Below are 17283 nucleotides of genomic sequence, written 5' to 3'. Positions count from 1 at the left end.
TGAAGAGACCAGGACTCAGAGCAAGGTGACATGTGTTCCTGCAGCAGGCAGGGTGAGAAGCCAGGTTTCCGTGTCTGTTTATCCAGCTGAAAAGAAAGTCTCTCCAGGCGGCAATCAAGATCGAGTGGTGAACATCTGCCAGCTGCAGTCCCGGCCACAGCCCCGGAGGGTGCGACTGGCGGGGTCAGGACAGGAAGAGGAGGAAGGTTTGCTGACATTCTTCCCTGAGCGTGTACCAGGCTGCGTGCCCTGCTGTATCCTCGCAGTTAATCCCCCAGGAGCCCTGGGTGTGGGGGGCTGTGGTTATCCCCTTGCAAGGAGGAGGATCTGCGGTTCGGAGATGACATGCTCAGTAGGCCACACTGCTAAGCATGTGACAGGGCAGGCTCCAGCCCTGGGAGGTTGTGCTTCCTCTGCAGACCTCACAGCCCCCAGGGGCTCAGATCAAAACCTGACACTCTGTCCAAACACCCTCCCACCGGCTTTTCCCCTGCAGCCTGGCACACGGCCCCTCTGCCCAACCTCCTGTGTCGTCTCCCCCTCCCCATACTGGCACCCCATTTCCTAAAACATACTGGCACCTCCTATCTCCAGCCCCTTGCTCATGCTGGGCCTCCACATGGGGTCTGCCCTCAGCTGTGGGAAGTTGCCCATTCCTGAAGACCTGCCGGGAGGCAGTAGGAGCTGGTGGAGATACTCAAGAAATACTTGTTATCTGGTTGAATTTGGGGCCAAGAAACCTGGGCCCTGTCAGGTCTTATCACCAGCTGTGTGACCTCAGGCAGGTTAATCCACCTCTCTCAGCCCCAGGAAATGTCAAATTATCACACGAAATGCTGGTGCTCTGAAGGGAAGGGTGCCCTGGGTGGGACTGGGGGTCTTGAGTGCTGACAGGTGGAGGGTTGGGGGTCTGCCCTCCCATCTTGCAGTTGTGAATTTTGGGCCCCTCCTGCCGGCTTGGTAAGATGCAGATTCTGGAGCAGAAATCCTGAGCTCTGGGGTCTTTTCCGTGTGTGCAGTGATTCCCTCGCAGCCCCAAGGCCTGCCCTCTGAGTATCCCTAGGTGCGATGCCAGCCATAGAGTCTCTGAGGTGGGGTCTCCTGTGGTCCCAGGTTCAGAGGATAGATTGCCCCAGAGATTGGCAGGCCTGGCAGGGCCCAAGAGGGCTCCCAGGACCCCCTCCACTTCCCAGGTAGGGCACCGAGGCCCACAGAGCAGGGATTTGTCTGAGCCAGTGCAGCAGCTCCAGGACAAGCTGGGCCAACAGCTCAGGACTCCCTGCCCAGGCCTGGTCGGGGAAGGTCAAGGATGTCCTCATTGGCCTTGACTGGCCATGTTCTCCACCCCTCCCCTGCCCCCACTGCTGTCTGCATCTTCCCACCTGTGTCTGAGCCTAGCACGCCGCAGGTGCGAGCGTTAGCACGTGCCAGCTGTGGACACGGCTGGGAGAGTTCTCAGCTGGGGCATCCTGAAGACCCATTATCTGGAGTGGAAGCCAGGCAGCTGCGGCAAGTGGGTTCTCCAAGGGCCAACTCTGGCAAGTCAGGCCCCCCTGCTCTGTAACCTGACTTCGCGGACGGGGGCTCGCGGAAGAACGCAGGACCCAGGGCTGACCCCTCCCCAGGCAGACCCTGGCCCCCCATGCCAAAGACAGCGAGGTGGGTATCCAGGATGGATCTGGGCTGAGCTGGGCAGGCAGGGTCTGGGAGGGGAGGGTACACACAGGGAAGCCCAGGGGGGGCCTCCCAGAGATGGGAAGGGGGACGGGAATGGGGAATGGATGGTCACAAGCAGGAGGCCTGACACAGCCCTTGCACTCCTACCGAGCTGTGCGTGTGTGTTGGGGGGACCCCTGCCCAGCTCCTACCAGGCCCAGGGCCCACTTCTGCCCCTCCACCTCAGCCATCCTGGCAGCTTCCAGGCCCTGTGAAACGGCTGAGTCTCAGTGGTCCCTACACCATGAAGGTACAGCACCAGGAAGCCCACTTCGGTATTCTATCCCCCACCTTCCACTGCCCTTCCTCAAGCAGCAGTGGGGACAGTGGGGACACCTGCTGGGCCTGACGGTGGAGCAGGGGGGAAAGGCAGGGCTGCACTGGGGAGACACTGAGGGCCCCAGGCCCCTCCCCAGCCACTGCTGGCTTGTCCCACTCCACTGCTCTGGGGCCTCAATGACTTTCAGTTTGTGGAGGAAATAAGAAAGTGCCTGTTGTTCAACCTGGCTCTGGCCAGGCCTCTGGTCTAGAATGATGGTGTGGGGGCTTGCCGGCCTCATGCCCACCCTCTCTCCACCCAAGAGCCACGCCCACAAAACGTTCAGAGCCCGGAGGACTAGCTCAAAGCTACCAGGAGGCTTGGACTGGAAGAGCCCCACCTCTTTCCACCAGGAGGCTCTGAATATCAGAGTGGGGACGGGCAGGGATGGGAATGCAGGAAAGACAGTCCCCCAGAATCTAAACTTGGGGATAACTTGGGGGTTCTAGGCTCCTTTCCCCTCTTCGCTACTCTCAGTACGGGAATTTTGAGTACATATTTTCCATGTACATAAAGCGTTAGCTTGAGAAAAAGCAAGACCCCCTCCTTCTCATGCAAGAGGGAAGTTGCAACCCAGAGGCCCAGGGTGCCCTCCGTCCAGCCTTGTGGGGCTGAGGAAGGCGGAGGGTGTCAGGCAGGGTGAGGGGCTGGAAGATACTCCCAGCCCCCAAGCTCAAGGACTGACTGCGGCACCCAACATTAGATTACAAAGGTTTATTTAGAAAATAGTTTGGTGGTTTGGCTGTTGTTTTTGGCAAACATTTAAATACTTTCAGTAATCAAAGATTGTCGGTGCTTTCTCCTTGCCCCCTGGCAGCCACCCCCCGACCAGGTCCTGGAGAAGTCAGCCCTTGGTCAGACGGGGATGGGGAGTGGTAGTGTGTTTCGGGGGGCTCCTTGCTCGCCCATTTAGGAAGCTACCTCTGACACTGCTCTCTAAAACCCTGACCTCACAGCCACACCTCGGCAGGGCCCCCACAGCTGGATCCAGGCAGGGAGCCCCAGAAGCAGCCCCTTGCTGAGGCGGGAAGGCAAAGGGGTCACCCCCTCTCTCCTCCCCACTCCCCGGAGCCCGGCTCTCTCTCTGCCAAGCTCCTGCCCTGCCGCACCCTCCCCTGCGCCCTGGAGGCCAATCCATCCCCGGGTCTCTGGGAAAGCTCCCGTCTGGGCCGCCCTTTCTGCCCAGCCCTGAGCGTGGAGCTGTCCAGGATCCCCAGACGGGCGCGAGTCACTGCCTGAAGCCCCTTCTCCTCCGTCGGAAGAGGATGTGCTTGAAGGATCGCCGGAAGTCCTGGTTGAAGACCGTGTAGATGACTGGGTTCAGCGAGCTGTTGCAGTAGCCGATCCAGAAGAAGAACTTGAAGAGCGGGACGGGCACCTGGCAGGCCTCGCGGCAGATACCGTACAGGCTGTAGCTGAAGAAGAAGGGGAACCAGCAGAGCACGAACACGCCCATGACCACGGCCAGCACGAAGGTGAAGCGCTTCTCGCGCGCCTGGGCCACCTTGCGGCGGCACACGCTGCTGCGCGCCCGGCGCCTGCGCGACAGGAAGAACTCGACGGAGCGCGAGCTGGCGCGCGACAGGCGGCCGCCGGGGCCCGGGGACCTGGAGGCGGTCAGCGCCCCCGACTCAGCCGCCCCCTGCCCGTCGGCGCCGCCCGCGCCCCCCTCGGCGCCCGCGCGCCGCCGCCTGCCCCTCCGCAGCGCGCCCCGGCGCCGCCGCCTCTCGGCCGCCTCGCTGCTCTCGTCCGGCTCCACGTCGGCGCGCGGGGGCGCGCAGTGCCCGTTCTCACCCGCGCCTGCCGCCGCGCCCAGCCCGTTTTCGGTGGTCGGGGACGCACCGTCGGGGCCCACGGGGGCGCGCTTCTCGCTGAGCGTGCGCGTGCGCAGCTTGGCCACGCGGTAGATGCGCGCGTAGACCAGGCCCATGATGAGGCAGGGCGCGAAGAAGGAGCCGATGCAGGAGGACAGGATGTACCAGGTCTCGTCGTTGAGGCCGCACTGCGGGTAGGCGGCGCCGTCGGGCTGGCGGTAGAGCGAGACCAGCGGCGGGAAGGAGATGACGGCCGAGATGAGCCACACGGCCACGATGGTGGCCTTGACGCGGCGTGGCGTGCGCTTCAGGTTGTACTCGACGGCCTGCGTCACCGACCAGTAGCGGTCCAGGCTGATGGCACACAGGTGCACGATCGACGAGGTGCAAAACAGCACATCGAGCGCCAGGTACACGCCGCACCACACCTGCCCGAAGTACCAGTAGGCCATTAGCTCGTTGGCCAGCGAGAAGGGCATGACTAGCGTGGCCACCAGGATGTCGGCCGAGGCCAGCGACACCAGGAAGAGGTTCTGTGGCGCGCGCAGCGCCCGGCTGGTCAGCACGGCGATCACCACCAGCACGTTGCCCACCACGGTGAAGACGATGAGGAAGCCCACCACGGCCGCCAGCCCTGCCACTGCACCCGCCGAGTACTGGCCGCGTGGCGGCCCCCAGGAAGCCCCCGAGGCGTTGGCGCCGCTGCCCCTCTCGCCCGCGCCGCTCGCATTGGGGCCCGCAGCTGCCGCCACCGCCAGCGCCGCCGCCAGCGCCGGGGACGCCATGGTCCTCCCGCGAGCTACGCGGTCCCTGCTGGAGCCGGGGAGCAGCCGCGGCAGCTTGGGCGCCCCCCAGCCGGGGTCGGCGCCCGCATCGCCGCCTGCTGCTCGGGCGCGCCCGCCGGGGACCGCGGCGCCCCGCAGCCGGCCCTCGGCCGTGGTGGCTCGGCGGGCGGCGAGCCGGAGAGCGTGGCTGCCGGGCTCCCCGCAGCTGCCGAGCGCGTAAGTGCAGAGCAGGAGGCGCCCGGAGCGAGCGGCGACGCGGCGGCGGGGGGAGGGGGGGCAGGTCCCGGGGTCCTCGCGCGGCCCCGCCCTCGGCCCGGCTCACGGGGAGCGCCCCGGCGGCGAGCCCACGGCGACGCGGCGCCCGAGCGGGCGTGCCTGAGCGGCCCCGCGGCCCCGGAGCCCGGCCAGGGCGCAGGCGACAGGCGGCGGCGGCCCGGGCGCTCTGCCTCCCATCCGGCCGGCTAGGGCTCGGCGCGCCGGGGCGCCGGCCGCCGCTCCTCCGGGCCCCCGCGCCCGCGCGCTCCCTCCGGCTCCAACTTTACTTTCCCGGGCGGGGCGCCGGCGCCGCCGCGAGTCCTCCCGCTGCTCCCAGGCGCGGGCGCCCCCCGCGGTCCAGGCTCGGCCGTGCGGCAGCCGCCTAGCTCGCCGGAGCTGCGCCGCCGCCGCCGCCTCCTTCGCCGCCGCCGCCGCCGCCCTGCGCTGGGCGCGAGTGCGGCCGCCTGGCCTTGGCTTCCAACTTGGGTCGAGTTGCGCAGCGGGGCGGGCGCGCGGGGCGGGGCGGGCCGCGGGCCCTGGGGAGCGGGCCGGGAGCCGGAGCCCGCGGCCGCCTGGTCGAACCTGCCCGCGCGGCGCCGGGGAGGAGTCCGGGGCGGCGGCGCGGGGCGCGCGCTCGGCGAGGGCGCCCTCTCCAGGGCCGCCTGCAGCCTGAGGGACTGGGCCGAGCGGCGGCCGGCCTGGGCGGTGAGTTCCAGAAGCTGCTCTTTCTAAGACGGGAGCCTCCTTCGCCTCCCCCGGCGCAGGCATGGGCGCAGGCGGGGGCGCGCACACGCGCGCACGCAGCACGGGCGGCTCGGGGTCCATGGCCTGATGGCAGAGCAACCTCTCGCAGCCTGGGGGAGGACGCGACGCTGCCTGGGTGCGCACAGGTCCTGCCGAGCTCAGGGTCCGGATCACATCCCGGATCGGCGCTCCCCGGCAGAGCCACCTCCACACCCACCCCGGCCTCAGTTCCCTCGGCCCCCTTCCCAGCGCTGCTGGAGCATGAATCATAACTAACGGCGGTGACTGTGGAAGCCCTGGGCAAGCTCCCAAGCTCTGCACCCATGTTAGCAGTGATTGAAGTTTAATCCTTAGGCTCTCAGGCCCTGCTTTTAAAGGATGGAGAAGTGTTCAAAGTCACCACCTCTGACAAACACCCAGAACGGAGCTGCCTGGATGATGAGCTATTTGCAAGGGTGGGCTCAGGGGAGAGCGGCCGTGGAGGTAGCACCCGTGTACCCTCGCCCCAGTCCGTGCACCTCCGTTCTGCAGATGTGCGCTGTCACTGTGTGGCCCATGTTGGGTGCTGGCTTCTGCCTCCAGTCAGCCTGGGGTCTGCGGGAGAGGGACCTCGAGGGACGAGGTGGTCCAGGAGGAGAGCTGGAGTTCTCAGGCCTGATGTGTTTCTCTGCTAGGACCGAAGGGACAAGCCTTCCCCCAGACGTCCAGAAACGCAACCCTGCTGGCTGGCCTCCCCGTGCATGGGCCCGCAGGGGAGAGGTAGGGAAGCTGTCCATCCTGTATCTAGAGCCGGCGGGGAAGGGGCGCTTCTGGGTGCCCAGGAGGTCATCATGAGGAGGGGCTGGAGTGACTGCCCACCGCCCCTGGGATGCCTATCCATGCCCGTGGCCTGGGGCAGCTTCTCTCTAAGCTCCTGAAGGGTGCCAGCTTTAGTCTCAGAGCCTGTCCTGTTCTCAGCGGCTCAGCTTTACTGAGGAGCCTGTCTGTCTCCGCAGACGCTGCCAGGAGCTACAGCTTCGTTCTTCACCATGTTTGTCACCAGCGGGGCCTGCACTGGGGGTGTGGAGGCCAAGCCGGGGCCAGGCAGAAAGCAAATATTTCAGTTGATGGGCCTGCCAAGCAGGAGCGCACTTTGGAGCCAAAGCCTTCCATGCCAGTCCTGTGCTAGTCTGGGGCACATATGCCCTTTGGGGAAGCAAAAGGCTATGGCTGTCCTGTGGGAGGTGTGTGACCCAGAGAAGGTGGAGAGTCACCATCCTTGCTAAAGGCACTCCTGGTCCTGGTTGCCTAAAAGGTGTCACCTGCCCAGGGCACCTGGAGGTACATTTTTCAGGGAAGCCCACACACACCTGCTTCCTTCATGGTTGGCCTACTGGATCCTTTGTCTCTATTGAGGCCCCTGCAATGGTACAGAGTGAGGGGGCCTGGCCTCAGTTGAGGCGCGCACCATCTGTGGTGGACGGTGCCACCCACTGAGGTGAATGCGCTGACAACCATCAGTGCCCTGGGGCTCCTCCCCCAGCCTAGGAGCAGGGTTGTCAAGGAAGCCTTCCTGAAGGAGGTGACCAAACTCTGCTTAGAGAAGGAGGAGGTGTTATGAGGAAGGGGAGGCGTCTGTAGGCTGTGCTTGCTCCAGTGGGGGTGGACTTCGTACTGGGGGCATGGGGAGACAGGAGGACTCAGGAAAGAGCAGTGGCAGGGGCCAGATGAAGGCTTTGGAGAAGGGCTCTCTCCCTTGGCATCTACGTGCCCCCCACCCCCAGGATGAGGGACTCTCATTTTGAGAAGTGCTTTGGGGGATGCACAGGGGCATGGGGATCTATCTAGGATCCTGGCTTCTGTGTTCCCGAGAGATGGCAGCCCAGGCACAGGAATTTGGAGGCCAAAGGGCACGGAGCACCTGGGGCCCTGAGCTAGATGAACCCTCCCACTGCTCAGGAGGGCTGAAGGCAGGGGCCACTCACAGGCCAGGCTGAGGGCATCTGGATCGCCTGGCCAGTGAGTGGCCCAGGCCCTTGGGGATGGCAGCTAGCATGCTGGCATGCTGCTGGCAGCACCTCCTGGCATGACCAGGGAGGGAGCAGAAGGGTCCAGTCCAGGGCCTGGATGGAGCCAAGGGGCAAAAGGCTGGGGCCCAGTCATTAGGGGAAGCGAAGCCCTGGGCCATGCATAGGGGTTGCCTTGCACGCAGGCCGGCCTGTGGTGGGAGGCCCCGGGGACCACAGCTGTTTGCAAGGGAGCTGGAGAGGCCTCTTCCCCCAGACCTTGAAATTAGACTTGAGGAACTGCTCCAGATTGTCCGTAACAAGCAGAACAGCATGCACCCAGCAAGACTTCCTGTCCTGAAGAGGCACGATGCGGGCTCGGCCCAACTAGGAGGGGCGAGGAAGGAGGGTGCTGGGGTAGTCAGGCTGCACTGGCGGGGGTTGTGGGGGATGTGTGTGCGTGTGCATGGGGGTACATAGCAGAAGTGGGCAGATTTCAGAAGGGAAACTTAGAGGTGTTTCCTAGAACTGAGAACCTAGAAGTGGCGCGTCCTGGAGCTGCAGAGGTGAACCTGCCTGTATCTCACCCGTGATACGTGGGGCCCAGGAGGACAGGGTTGGTCCAGCCAGGGCCATGTAGCCATCAGACTTGGGGCCCCAGCTGCTGTGCCAGAAAGACCTGGGGCCGGGCAGACCCTGAGAAGGGATGTGAGTGTGCACCTGCAGGGTGCCTGCCTGGGGTGCCGCGCTCTGGGCTTCATGAGCAGCCTCAGCTCGGGTGGAGGGGAGCTTGGCTCCTCAAACCCTCTCCCTGCACGTACAAGCATGCATGCACATACATACATGTACAGTGTCCACACACACATATGTATCCACACACGTCCTTGTGCACACATAGATCCATGCACACACGTGAACACGCCAAGGCATATGTGTGTGCACGCACACATCTATGTGCATGCAAGCATGAACACCCATACATACACATTTCCACACATGCATGCAAGCATGCAACCTATTCATGCACATATGCATGCACACATCCACGTACACACTGTCTACATATACCATATGGATTCTGCAGTGCATCCATGCATACAGAATATGCACACATACATGTTCACAAGCATGCCTACGTGTGCACACACATGTCCATGTACTATTCACATGCAGGTGCATATGCACTAACATACACGTGCTCTTTGCACATGTATCTCTACACATGCATATACATGACACTGGCATATGTAGAAATGTTATGTACCCATGCTGTGCACATACCTGTGCATACCGCATGCATGCACACCCTTACCTATGCAGATAACACGAATCCATGCACATTGCACACACGTTTTTATGCCTGTGCTGCACACATCTGTCCCTATGCATGACCCCAGTCATGCATGTGCACACATGGGTTCGCACATATGGATGTGTATGCACATATGTGGCACCTGTGGCCTTGCCCACCCTCCTAGGCTGAGGAGAAGATATATTTCTGGGTTTCTGCTGCAGCCAGCTCTTCCAGGGCTGCAGCTGTTTTCTGCATCGCCTCCCTTGTCTGCACAGCTCCACCTGGCTCTTGCAGTCAGCCCTCCTCTCCAGACTGTGAGGACATTTCTCACTGCCTCCTGTGGACCCTGGGCCTGGCCATGTGCTGTCCACAGGCCTGGATGCCCTCTGCCCCACCTTTCCTGGGGCTCTCTTTCTTCAAGCCTTGTCCCATGATGTTCCTCCTTCAGGAAGCCTCCCTGACCTCCCAGGCTGGATCTGGGCCCCTTTTGCTGGCCTCCTGCATGCCCCGTGGGGTGTGGCCATCATCAGTAACCATGTGTCTCAACTGTGTCCCATCCCCACTGCCTGGTCCAGGGCCGGGCTCTCAGCTCACAGAAGGAGCTGGATGAAAGCCTGGTGGCGGGATGGGTGCCGTGAAGGGCAAATGGGCTTGTGGGCCTGGCCCCAGCCTCCTTAGCCACACTGATGCTTGCTGGGTGCTGAGTGCAGGGGGTGCCTTCACCTGGTGGCTGCTTGTGCCAGACCCAGTGACCCTGGCCAACAGGACCTTTTCTCGGTTCCGTGGTGTTTGGGGTCATCAGATGTGGCTGCTCATTCCCTTACTTATTGTCTGGCAGTGGGGGAGCCTTCTGGCTTCCCGGGCCTCAGTTTCCCCTGTCTGTAAAATGGGAGCATTGGACCAGAGCATTCTGAGGCCCACGCCAGCCCTGAGCCACCCCCTCCCCCAACTTGGCTGTGAGCTCCTGGGGGTGGGGGTGGCGCCTGCCCATCTCTGCCCTTGGTTGGTGTCTGCAGGGGAAAGGGAAGAGTCTGGAGTCTGGGAGAGACTGCTCTCCACTCAGCCCTGGTGGGTGTGGGAACTGAGGGAAGCCAGCCCTATCTTCTTGTCTCAAGACCAAGACCAAGAGGACATGTTTTCTCCCTGGAGCTGAGCTGAGCTGAGCTTTCTTTCCCTATGTTTATTTGAAATTTCATTTTTAAAGACGAGTCAGGGAAAAATGAGACTTGCTTCTCTCCCTGCCCCTCCCTGAAGAATTCCAGAAACTGATTTGTCTTGTCAGGATGTGGCAGGGAGCCGTGGCCTGGGCTGGCTCTCTGAGCTGTTGCATATTGATCAGCATTGATGGGTTTGGCACAGTCGAGTTCTTACAGAGCTGGCGGAAGTCCCTCTGGAGAAAGTACTGCTTCGGGGACTGGCTTTGATTTGCAATGAGTGTAATAGATTAAAGCAGTGGGTCAGCATGTCTTATTGAGCACCAGCTGTGTACCTCAGCCCTGGCCCTGCTGGGGTCCAAGCTCAGATCCCTGCCACCCCCCACCCTCTCAGCTGCCACACGGCTTCCTGCGAGCCCCACCTCTTTCCGCCCGCTGCACCTGCTTCAGTCTCCACCTAGCTTCTCCTGCTAGGGGCTCTCTGCTGCCCTCAGTGGCTGCCCCCAGCTGCCTGAGCCTGACATTCAGAGCCCTCCAGTGCCCAGCCTCAACCGACAGCCCTTCACTGGTTCAGTTGTCATGCAGTCCGCAGACACCAGGGAGCATCCTCTGCGTGCAGCCCTGGAGATGCAGAGGTGACAAGGGCAGGGCGGCCTGGAAGACCTCACCTCCTGCTCCACCATCCTGGGCCTGGGCCTAGCAGGGAGGCTGGCAGTGGGCCTGCTGCCTGGATTCTGGGTTTGAGCTGGCTGGGTTTTCCTCTGTGACCTTTCCCAGCCTTAGTGGCCACTGTGCATACTCCCCAGAATGACATCTGCAGAGGTCTCAGCCCAGAGCCATCTGGGCCCTGCCCGTTGCAGGGTGGCTGCAGGAGAGAGGCCACTTGACCCTGTCCCAGCCAATGAAACCTGCCTGAGGACAAGGGCGAAATGTGCCAGAAGGCCCACAGCCTGCCTTCCTGCTTGGTAGGGCACATGTGAGGATGTGATGCCCGGAGCAGCTGCAGCTGTCATGTGACCAGGAGGAGCTAAGGATAAGGATGAAAACCATGGAAGGAAAGAGGGTGTGTCCCCAGTGCCATTGTTCTTGAGCCTCCAAGAACCCACCCAGGACCCCCGCTTTGGCCAGACTTTCCTCCTGCCGAGGGAGGTACTAAGTAGACTTACTGTTTTACCCTTTTAGGGAGAAAGGTTCTGTAACTTGCAGCTGAACATGTCCAAGCCATGAGTTGTCCCCCAAGCTCGTGAGTTGTCCCCAGCTCAATTCTGCCTCCTTTGGAGAGTGATGTCCCACAGACCCATGCGACCCTGCATACCAAAAGGACTTTGCAGACGTGACTGAGGACCTTGCATTTGGGAGGTGATCCCCATGACACCTGTGGACCCAGTGGCATCAGGGTCCTCGTAAGTGAAAGAGGTGGGAGGATCCCGGAAGAGGAGGTGTGATGACAGAAGCGGAGGTCAGAGCGATGTGCAGACGGGACCAGTGGCTGCAGGACTCCGTGCTTCTGGGAACTGGAGAGGCAAAGAGACAGACTCTGGCCTGGAGCCTCCGGAAGGCACCGGCCCTGCAGACCACTTCAGACTTCTGACCTCCAGCACTGGGAGAGGAGGCTTAGTGTGGTTCTAAGTGGTGGCATTTGTGATCATTTCTCACCGCAGCCACAGGAGATGGATGCAATGCCCGCGGGTGTTTGAGGGATGGATGAGTGGAAACGTGTGTGGTGGAGGCCACTGCACCGTCAAATTCCAGACAGTCCCGAGGAATGCCCGCTGGCAGCCCTGCCTCGGCCGTTGAGTCATTATGTGATCTTGGGCAAGTCTGAGCCTCTGCTTCACCACCTGTGAATCGAGGGACAGGACTCAGTGGTCTTTCTGGGTCTTTCCAGGCCCCCAAGTCCTAGAGGGCACTGTGGGAGTGTGAGGTGGAACCCGGGAGTCCCGTGGATGGGTATCAAAATGCCAGCCCTGCTAGATCCAGGCGTGATGGAGTCTGGTGTGTGGGCACAGGGCCTTGCACAGGCCTGGGCTGGGCAGACTTGCCCAGGAGCCTCGGGCCACTGCGGGAGGAGGACGCATGGCCAGCAGGTGCCACCAGGAGAGGAGAGGAGGGTCAGGCTGAGCTGCATCTCAGGACTCCAAGGAGAGCTTGGAGAGGCAACTGAAACTCTGTGCCACCCCCAACGTCTACCCAGCTGTGGGTCCTTGGGCAAATTGCCTCGTCTCTCTGAGTCTCTAATACTCAACTTTCAGTACTAACTGGGGTACTGTGTACCAAGTGCCTCTGCCAACCCATCTGTACTGGGCAGCTCTGGGTACTTGGCTTGGGGGAGGGGTGGGCCTGGGGGGGGGGACCGATGCCACATTTCTCTTTATCTGTCCCTGTATTGTTTAATTTGTTCCAAGTGCTTGAGTTACTTTGGCAAATAAAAACAATTCTAATAAAGAGAACTAAGACCTTAGGATCCCTGGCATGTAGCAAACTCTCGGTAAATTACAGTTGACCCTCCTCTTCCTCCTCCTCCTCATCATCATCTTCATCGCCGTTATCATCATCACTGTTGGATCTGCTCCCAGCTGACATTTGAGTCTGCCTGGTGATGTGCCTCAGGCCGTTCCCAGTCTCTGCTTGCACACCCCAGGCAATGGGGAGCTCACTGCTTTCTGAGCAGCCTGCTTCCGTCTTAGGACAGCTCTGATTATTTTCAACACAGTACACAGTTCTGGTGCTCCGCTGTATCAGGTTTCGTGCTGTGCTTGAGGTCACAGATAAATCAGCCTTGGGCAGTGCCTGGCCACAGGAGCTGAGGGTGCCTGTGCTGGCTTGGGGCAGTAGGAAGGGCTTCCTGTGGAGGGGGCTTGTGCCCTGGCCTTGACAGCACAGGGAAGGCTTCCTGGGCCATTTCCCCACTGCTATATGGGCCACCCCTCCCCACCTCAGACGGGCTGCCGGAGTCCAGGACCCTGTGGCCAGTGCATCCTCCATTGACCCACTGAGCCTCACCCCAGACCTCCCTAACATGGGTAGCTGTCCTTTGGAGACCTCCAATGATTTCTCAGGGTGTTCAACAGAATTTGAAAGCCTTTTGTTTTATTTCACCTTGATATCACCCCTGAGGGTTGAGTGCTATGGTTTCGCCACTTTGCAGATGAGAAAGCGGAGGCCGTGGGAGCAGATGCGGCTCCCCAGGTCTCCAAGGAGTGGCCGGTAGATTGGGGCTTGGGCTCAGGCCTTACCCTATCCAGTCTCTACCCACAGTGACCACCTCTGTGGTAGCCACCCACCCCGACAAAGACCACAGAGGGGCCCCTGGCAGGACGCTGGGGCTTCTTTCCCTAAGGTGGTCGCCTCCCTGGGGACCCCCGTCACCCACACTTTCCCGCTGTCGGGGGCTGCTGTTTCCCATGTAGCCTGTTTGGGGTGCGCACCCCAGTGCTAATCAACCTTTCACCCCAGCACCCAGCATGACGAATGAATGAAGGAACCCCTCTCTTCATGAGGCAGGCGGTTTTCCTTCGGTTGAGACACTGAGACCCAGCAAGCATCCGTGCCCAGCTCTCACCCGAGCCACTCCGCCCTGCATTGCTGCTTCTCATTTGCTGAGCCCTGAATATGTGCATGGCTCCAAAGGGCCACAGAGTGACACAGCTTCTGTCCCCAGCTGTGGCCAGAGGTTATGGAAACCACAGACACCACACACCACCTGCTCTCGTGCGCGCGTGGAAAGTGTGGGCAGGACCATAGGTGGCGGGTGCCCACGTGTGAGGTGTGATGTGCTCCCTAAGGCCACCCTTGCCATCCTCAGGTTTGATACCTTGTATTTCAGCTGCTTCCAGGTAGAATCCAGAGAATGTTCTGGGTAGGAATGGTTAATTCAACAAAAGTAATTTATGCCCACGATTTGTGAATCTGACCAGAACAGACAAGTGCTTCAGAGCTGGAGGGAGTTCAGAGATTTGTTTTGTTTTGTTTGGCTTTGAGGTTTTTTTAATAGGAAAATGAAGAAGAGTCCTTAACATGTTTGGGAAAATAAGCTAAGAATGCTCACATTTGCCCTGACCCTGGGAGCTTCCTCCAGCTTCCTGCGTCGATCCTGATTCCCAAGTATTTGTGGAAGGCAGGGATGCAGGCTGAGCCGTCCTCGCCACTGTCCACAGCCCTGGAATGTTTGTTTTGGAACCTGGACACCTTGGGCCCAAACTCAGCAAGATCTGCTATGTTTTCTTCTCGAGTTTTCTCCTCCCAGAAAGCTTCTGATTTAAACCAGAAATTTGTCATGGGAGGCTATGGACCTGGACTGAGATTTATAACTGTGAGTAAGTCAAGGTACAGGTGATGCTGCTGTAACAAGAAGACCACAAAGCACAGCAGCTTGAGCAAGATAAAAGATCCTTTCTGTCCCACATGGAAGTCTGGGCAGGACTTCCTGGCCCCTTCTGCCTTTTCCCTGCCATCCCCAGTGGGCAGCCCCAGTTTTAGGCCCCTTCTGCCTTTTCCCTGCCATCCCCAGTGGGCAGCTTGGGCCCTGGCACCACGTCCATGGCCTCACAATGGTGGGATGGGAGCCCATGGCCCTTCCATCATGGACCAGCCTTACCTGGAGGTTGTGTTCCTCCCTTACGCTGATGCCCTATTGGCCAGAACTTGGTCACATGCCCACCCCTAATGTAGGGGAAGCTGGGAAATGTAGTCTTTACATGGCAGCCATATTCCCAGATCAATATCCTATCACTGTAGAACAGGGTTTCTCCACCTGTGCATTACTGATGTTTTGGGCTGCACTTGTCTTTGTCACGGGGGCTGCCCTGTGCATTGTAGGAAGTTTGGCAGCTTCCCTGGCCTCCACCCACTAGATACTAGGAGCACTCCTCAGTTGCGACAACCGAATATGTCTTCAGATATTGCCAGATAACCCCTGGGGGGCAAAATCACCCCCAGTTGCAAACCACTGGGCAGATCAAGGGCCTGCAACTCCAGGGCTGCAGCGCCCAGGCCAGAGGAGGGCTGGGAGGGTGGTCCGTGGCACATATCCTATCAGAAGGAAACAGCTACCTTGCAAGTCCACCCTGCCAGTTCTCATGCAGGAAGAGGGACAGAGATCTGGATCTTCATGGGAAAGATACTAATTGTTTTCTGATAGCATGTAATTAACAAAAAAGAGAGAAAGAAAACTGTCATTATGGAATGAATTGCGTCCCTCCAGAAAGCTATGTCCATGTCCTAACCCCCCGCACGTGTGAACGTGATCTTATTGGATTTGGGCCCACCCTAATCCAGTATGACTGGTGTCCTCATTAGAAGAGGAGACACACAGGGAGGGAGGGGGAGATTGGAGAGATGGGGTCACAGCCAAAGAACTCCTGGAACCAGGGAAGGATCCCCCCATGGAGCCTTCGGGGGGAGCACAGTGCTGCCAACACCTTGACCTCAGACTTCTGGCCTCCATTGCTTTGATAATAAATTTCTATTGCTTTAAGCCACAAATCGAATTTGCTGGAGACAGAACGAGGCTCCACACACACGTGCTGATAGGCGAGTATGCACGCCCAGCCGCTACTGACGGACATGCTCACTCTCCATCCAACAAATGTTTATGAAGTGCTCACTCTGTGTTGGACACTGTCTGAGACCTAGGGATATATCAGTGAACAAAGTGGACTCCTAGAGCCTAAAAGGTTGTCAACTGAAGAATGACAAGGTTCCTAAGTTTGGAAAGGAGAGCCTTATTCCTCATAAAGGGATGCAGCCTGCAGGGCAGCCATTCTGATGGCTGGGAAGCGTAGCTTCAGGAAAGAAGCTGGAAACAGACGTGTTGAGGGAGAGGCAAAGGGAACAGGAAGGTTCCCTTTGCTGAGCAGGGGAGCCTAATGTACATATTCAACAAGCTATCGGAGGAATCATGAATATCCATGAAAGGAGACACACGTGCGTGCACTTGAGCTTCCTGCCTCTCCATAGGACCCACATTCAAGACATGGCAATGGCAACATGACCTGAGGGTGGAGTTTTCCGCCCTCTGATGTGAAAAGGTGAAGCAGAAGAGACGGAAACCCTTTCTACACATCCCCCGCAGACTGGCCAGAAGCTCTCTGTGGCCCGTGGTCTCCTACCAGGAAGAAATGCTGGCTGGTTGCTGTGTCAAACTGGCACCAGGGAGGGGCAGGTCAGGCGTTGGTTGAAACCAGGGCAGAGTCTTTTGGAAGAGCCAGTTTCTCTGCAGCCCTGAGGGAGGAAGCCCAGGGATGGTTAGCAAGGGAGGGAGGGGGTACAACGAGGTGGGTCCCACCTCCCTCACATCATGGTGGGAACTCAGCTTCCAAGTTTCTCTGGGGTCCCCTTGGCCAAAGGGTGGTCTGTTCAGTCTGTTGGGGATCTTAGGATTTCATTTTTATTTCTCACGATGAAGGACGTGAGAGCGCTCTGCAAAGGATGAAGTCCTTCAGGGATGTATTTGCCTTTTCTCTGGTTGGAAGGTGGTTGGAGTTGGGGTCAGGGCTAGGGTTGGGATGTTGATGGGGTTAGGTTACGGTTGGAGTAGGGTTGGGTGCTGATGGGGTTAGGTAGGGTGAGGATTAGGGTCAGGGTTGGGGTGCTGATGGCATCAAAGCACAGTGGGATTGGAACGCAGACTATCACCTGTTCCTCCTTCTGTTGCCAGCCTCCCGTGTCCCTTTTCTTACTTCTCTCTGCCCAGCCCCTGACCTCCTGGCTCTTACCTTGGTCTGGTGCTCTATGACCTTTTGATGCGCTGAGGGACTCACCCCAGGACTCAGTTTGTCTCGCTGACAAATGAGTAGGTTGGCTCTGATTTCTCGAAAGGCTCTCCCACTTCTAAAAAGTCTAATTTGGTAAGATCTTCTTCAAGTGAGCAGGAACTATCAGCTCTTGTTATGCAGGAACACGGGAGTACAAAGGTACTTTCGAAATGGAGCCAGAACAAAAGATGAGGTAGACTGCATCAGGCTCGGTATTATACTTAGAGAAACTATTTAAAAACCCAAGTACTGTTTAGTGCAGTGTTCATTGGAATTGCCCTGGGAAACCGTGTTTGACTTTAACAAAAGCTTTGTATCGACAGGACGTGTTACCGCTCAATTTCTAGGAAAGAGCGGTAATTAGATGCCTCACACCAGATATTGTTTCAATTACAGAAAAAAAAAAAATACAAATCCTGCGAGGAGGCACATTCCCCCTTTTCATGACCAAGGAGGCACACT

The 17283-nt window shown here is 59.3% G+C and overlaps 1 protein-coding gene across 1 annotated transcript; it reads right to left on the bottom strand.

Annotated features, from left to right (window-relative positions):
* Positions 1 to 2737: 2737 nt before the first annotated feature.
* ADRA2C (adrenoceptor alpha 2C) lies at positions 2738 to 5504 on the bottom strand. Its single transcript, XM_045392063.3, has one exon. The coding sequence runs from the start codon at positions 4632 to 4634 to the stop codon at positions 3264 to 3266; it is 1371 nt and encodes a 456-aa protein (XP_045247998.2). The 5' UTR covers positions 4635 to 5504; the 3' UTR covers positions 2738 to 3263.
* Positions 5505 to 17283: the final 11779 nt, after the last annotated feature.

This window comes from Macaca fascicularis, chromosome 5, assembly GCF_037993035.2.
Source record: "Macaca fascicularis isolate 582-1 chromosome 5, T2T-MFA8v1.1".
NCBI classification, from domain to species: domain Eukaryota; kingdom Metazoa; phylum Chordata; class Mammalia; order Primates; family Cercopithecidae; genus Macaca; species Macaca fascicularis.
The sequence above is the reverse complement of the archived record's forward strand: the minus strand, read 5'-3'. Positions and strand labels throughout refer to the sequence as shown.

Coding starts and splice junctions, on each gene's coding strand:
- ADRA2C (XM_045392063.3), bottom strand. CDS start 4,634: ATGGCGTCCCCGGCGCTGGCGGCGGCGCTGGCGGTGGCGGCAGCTGCG.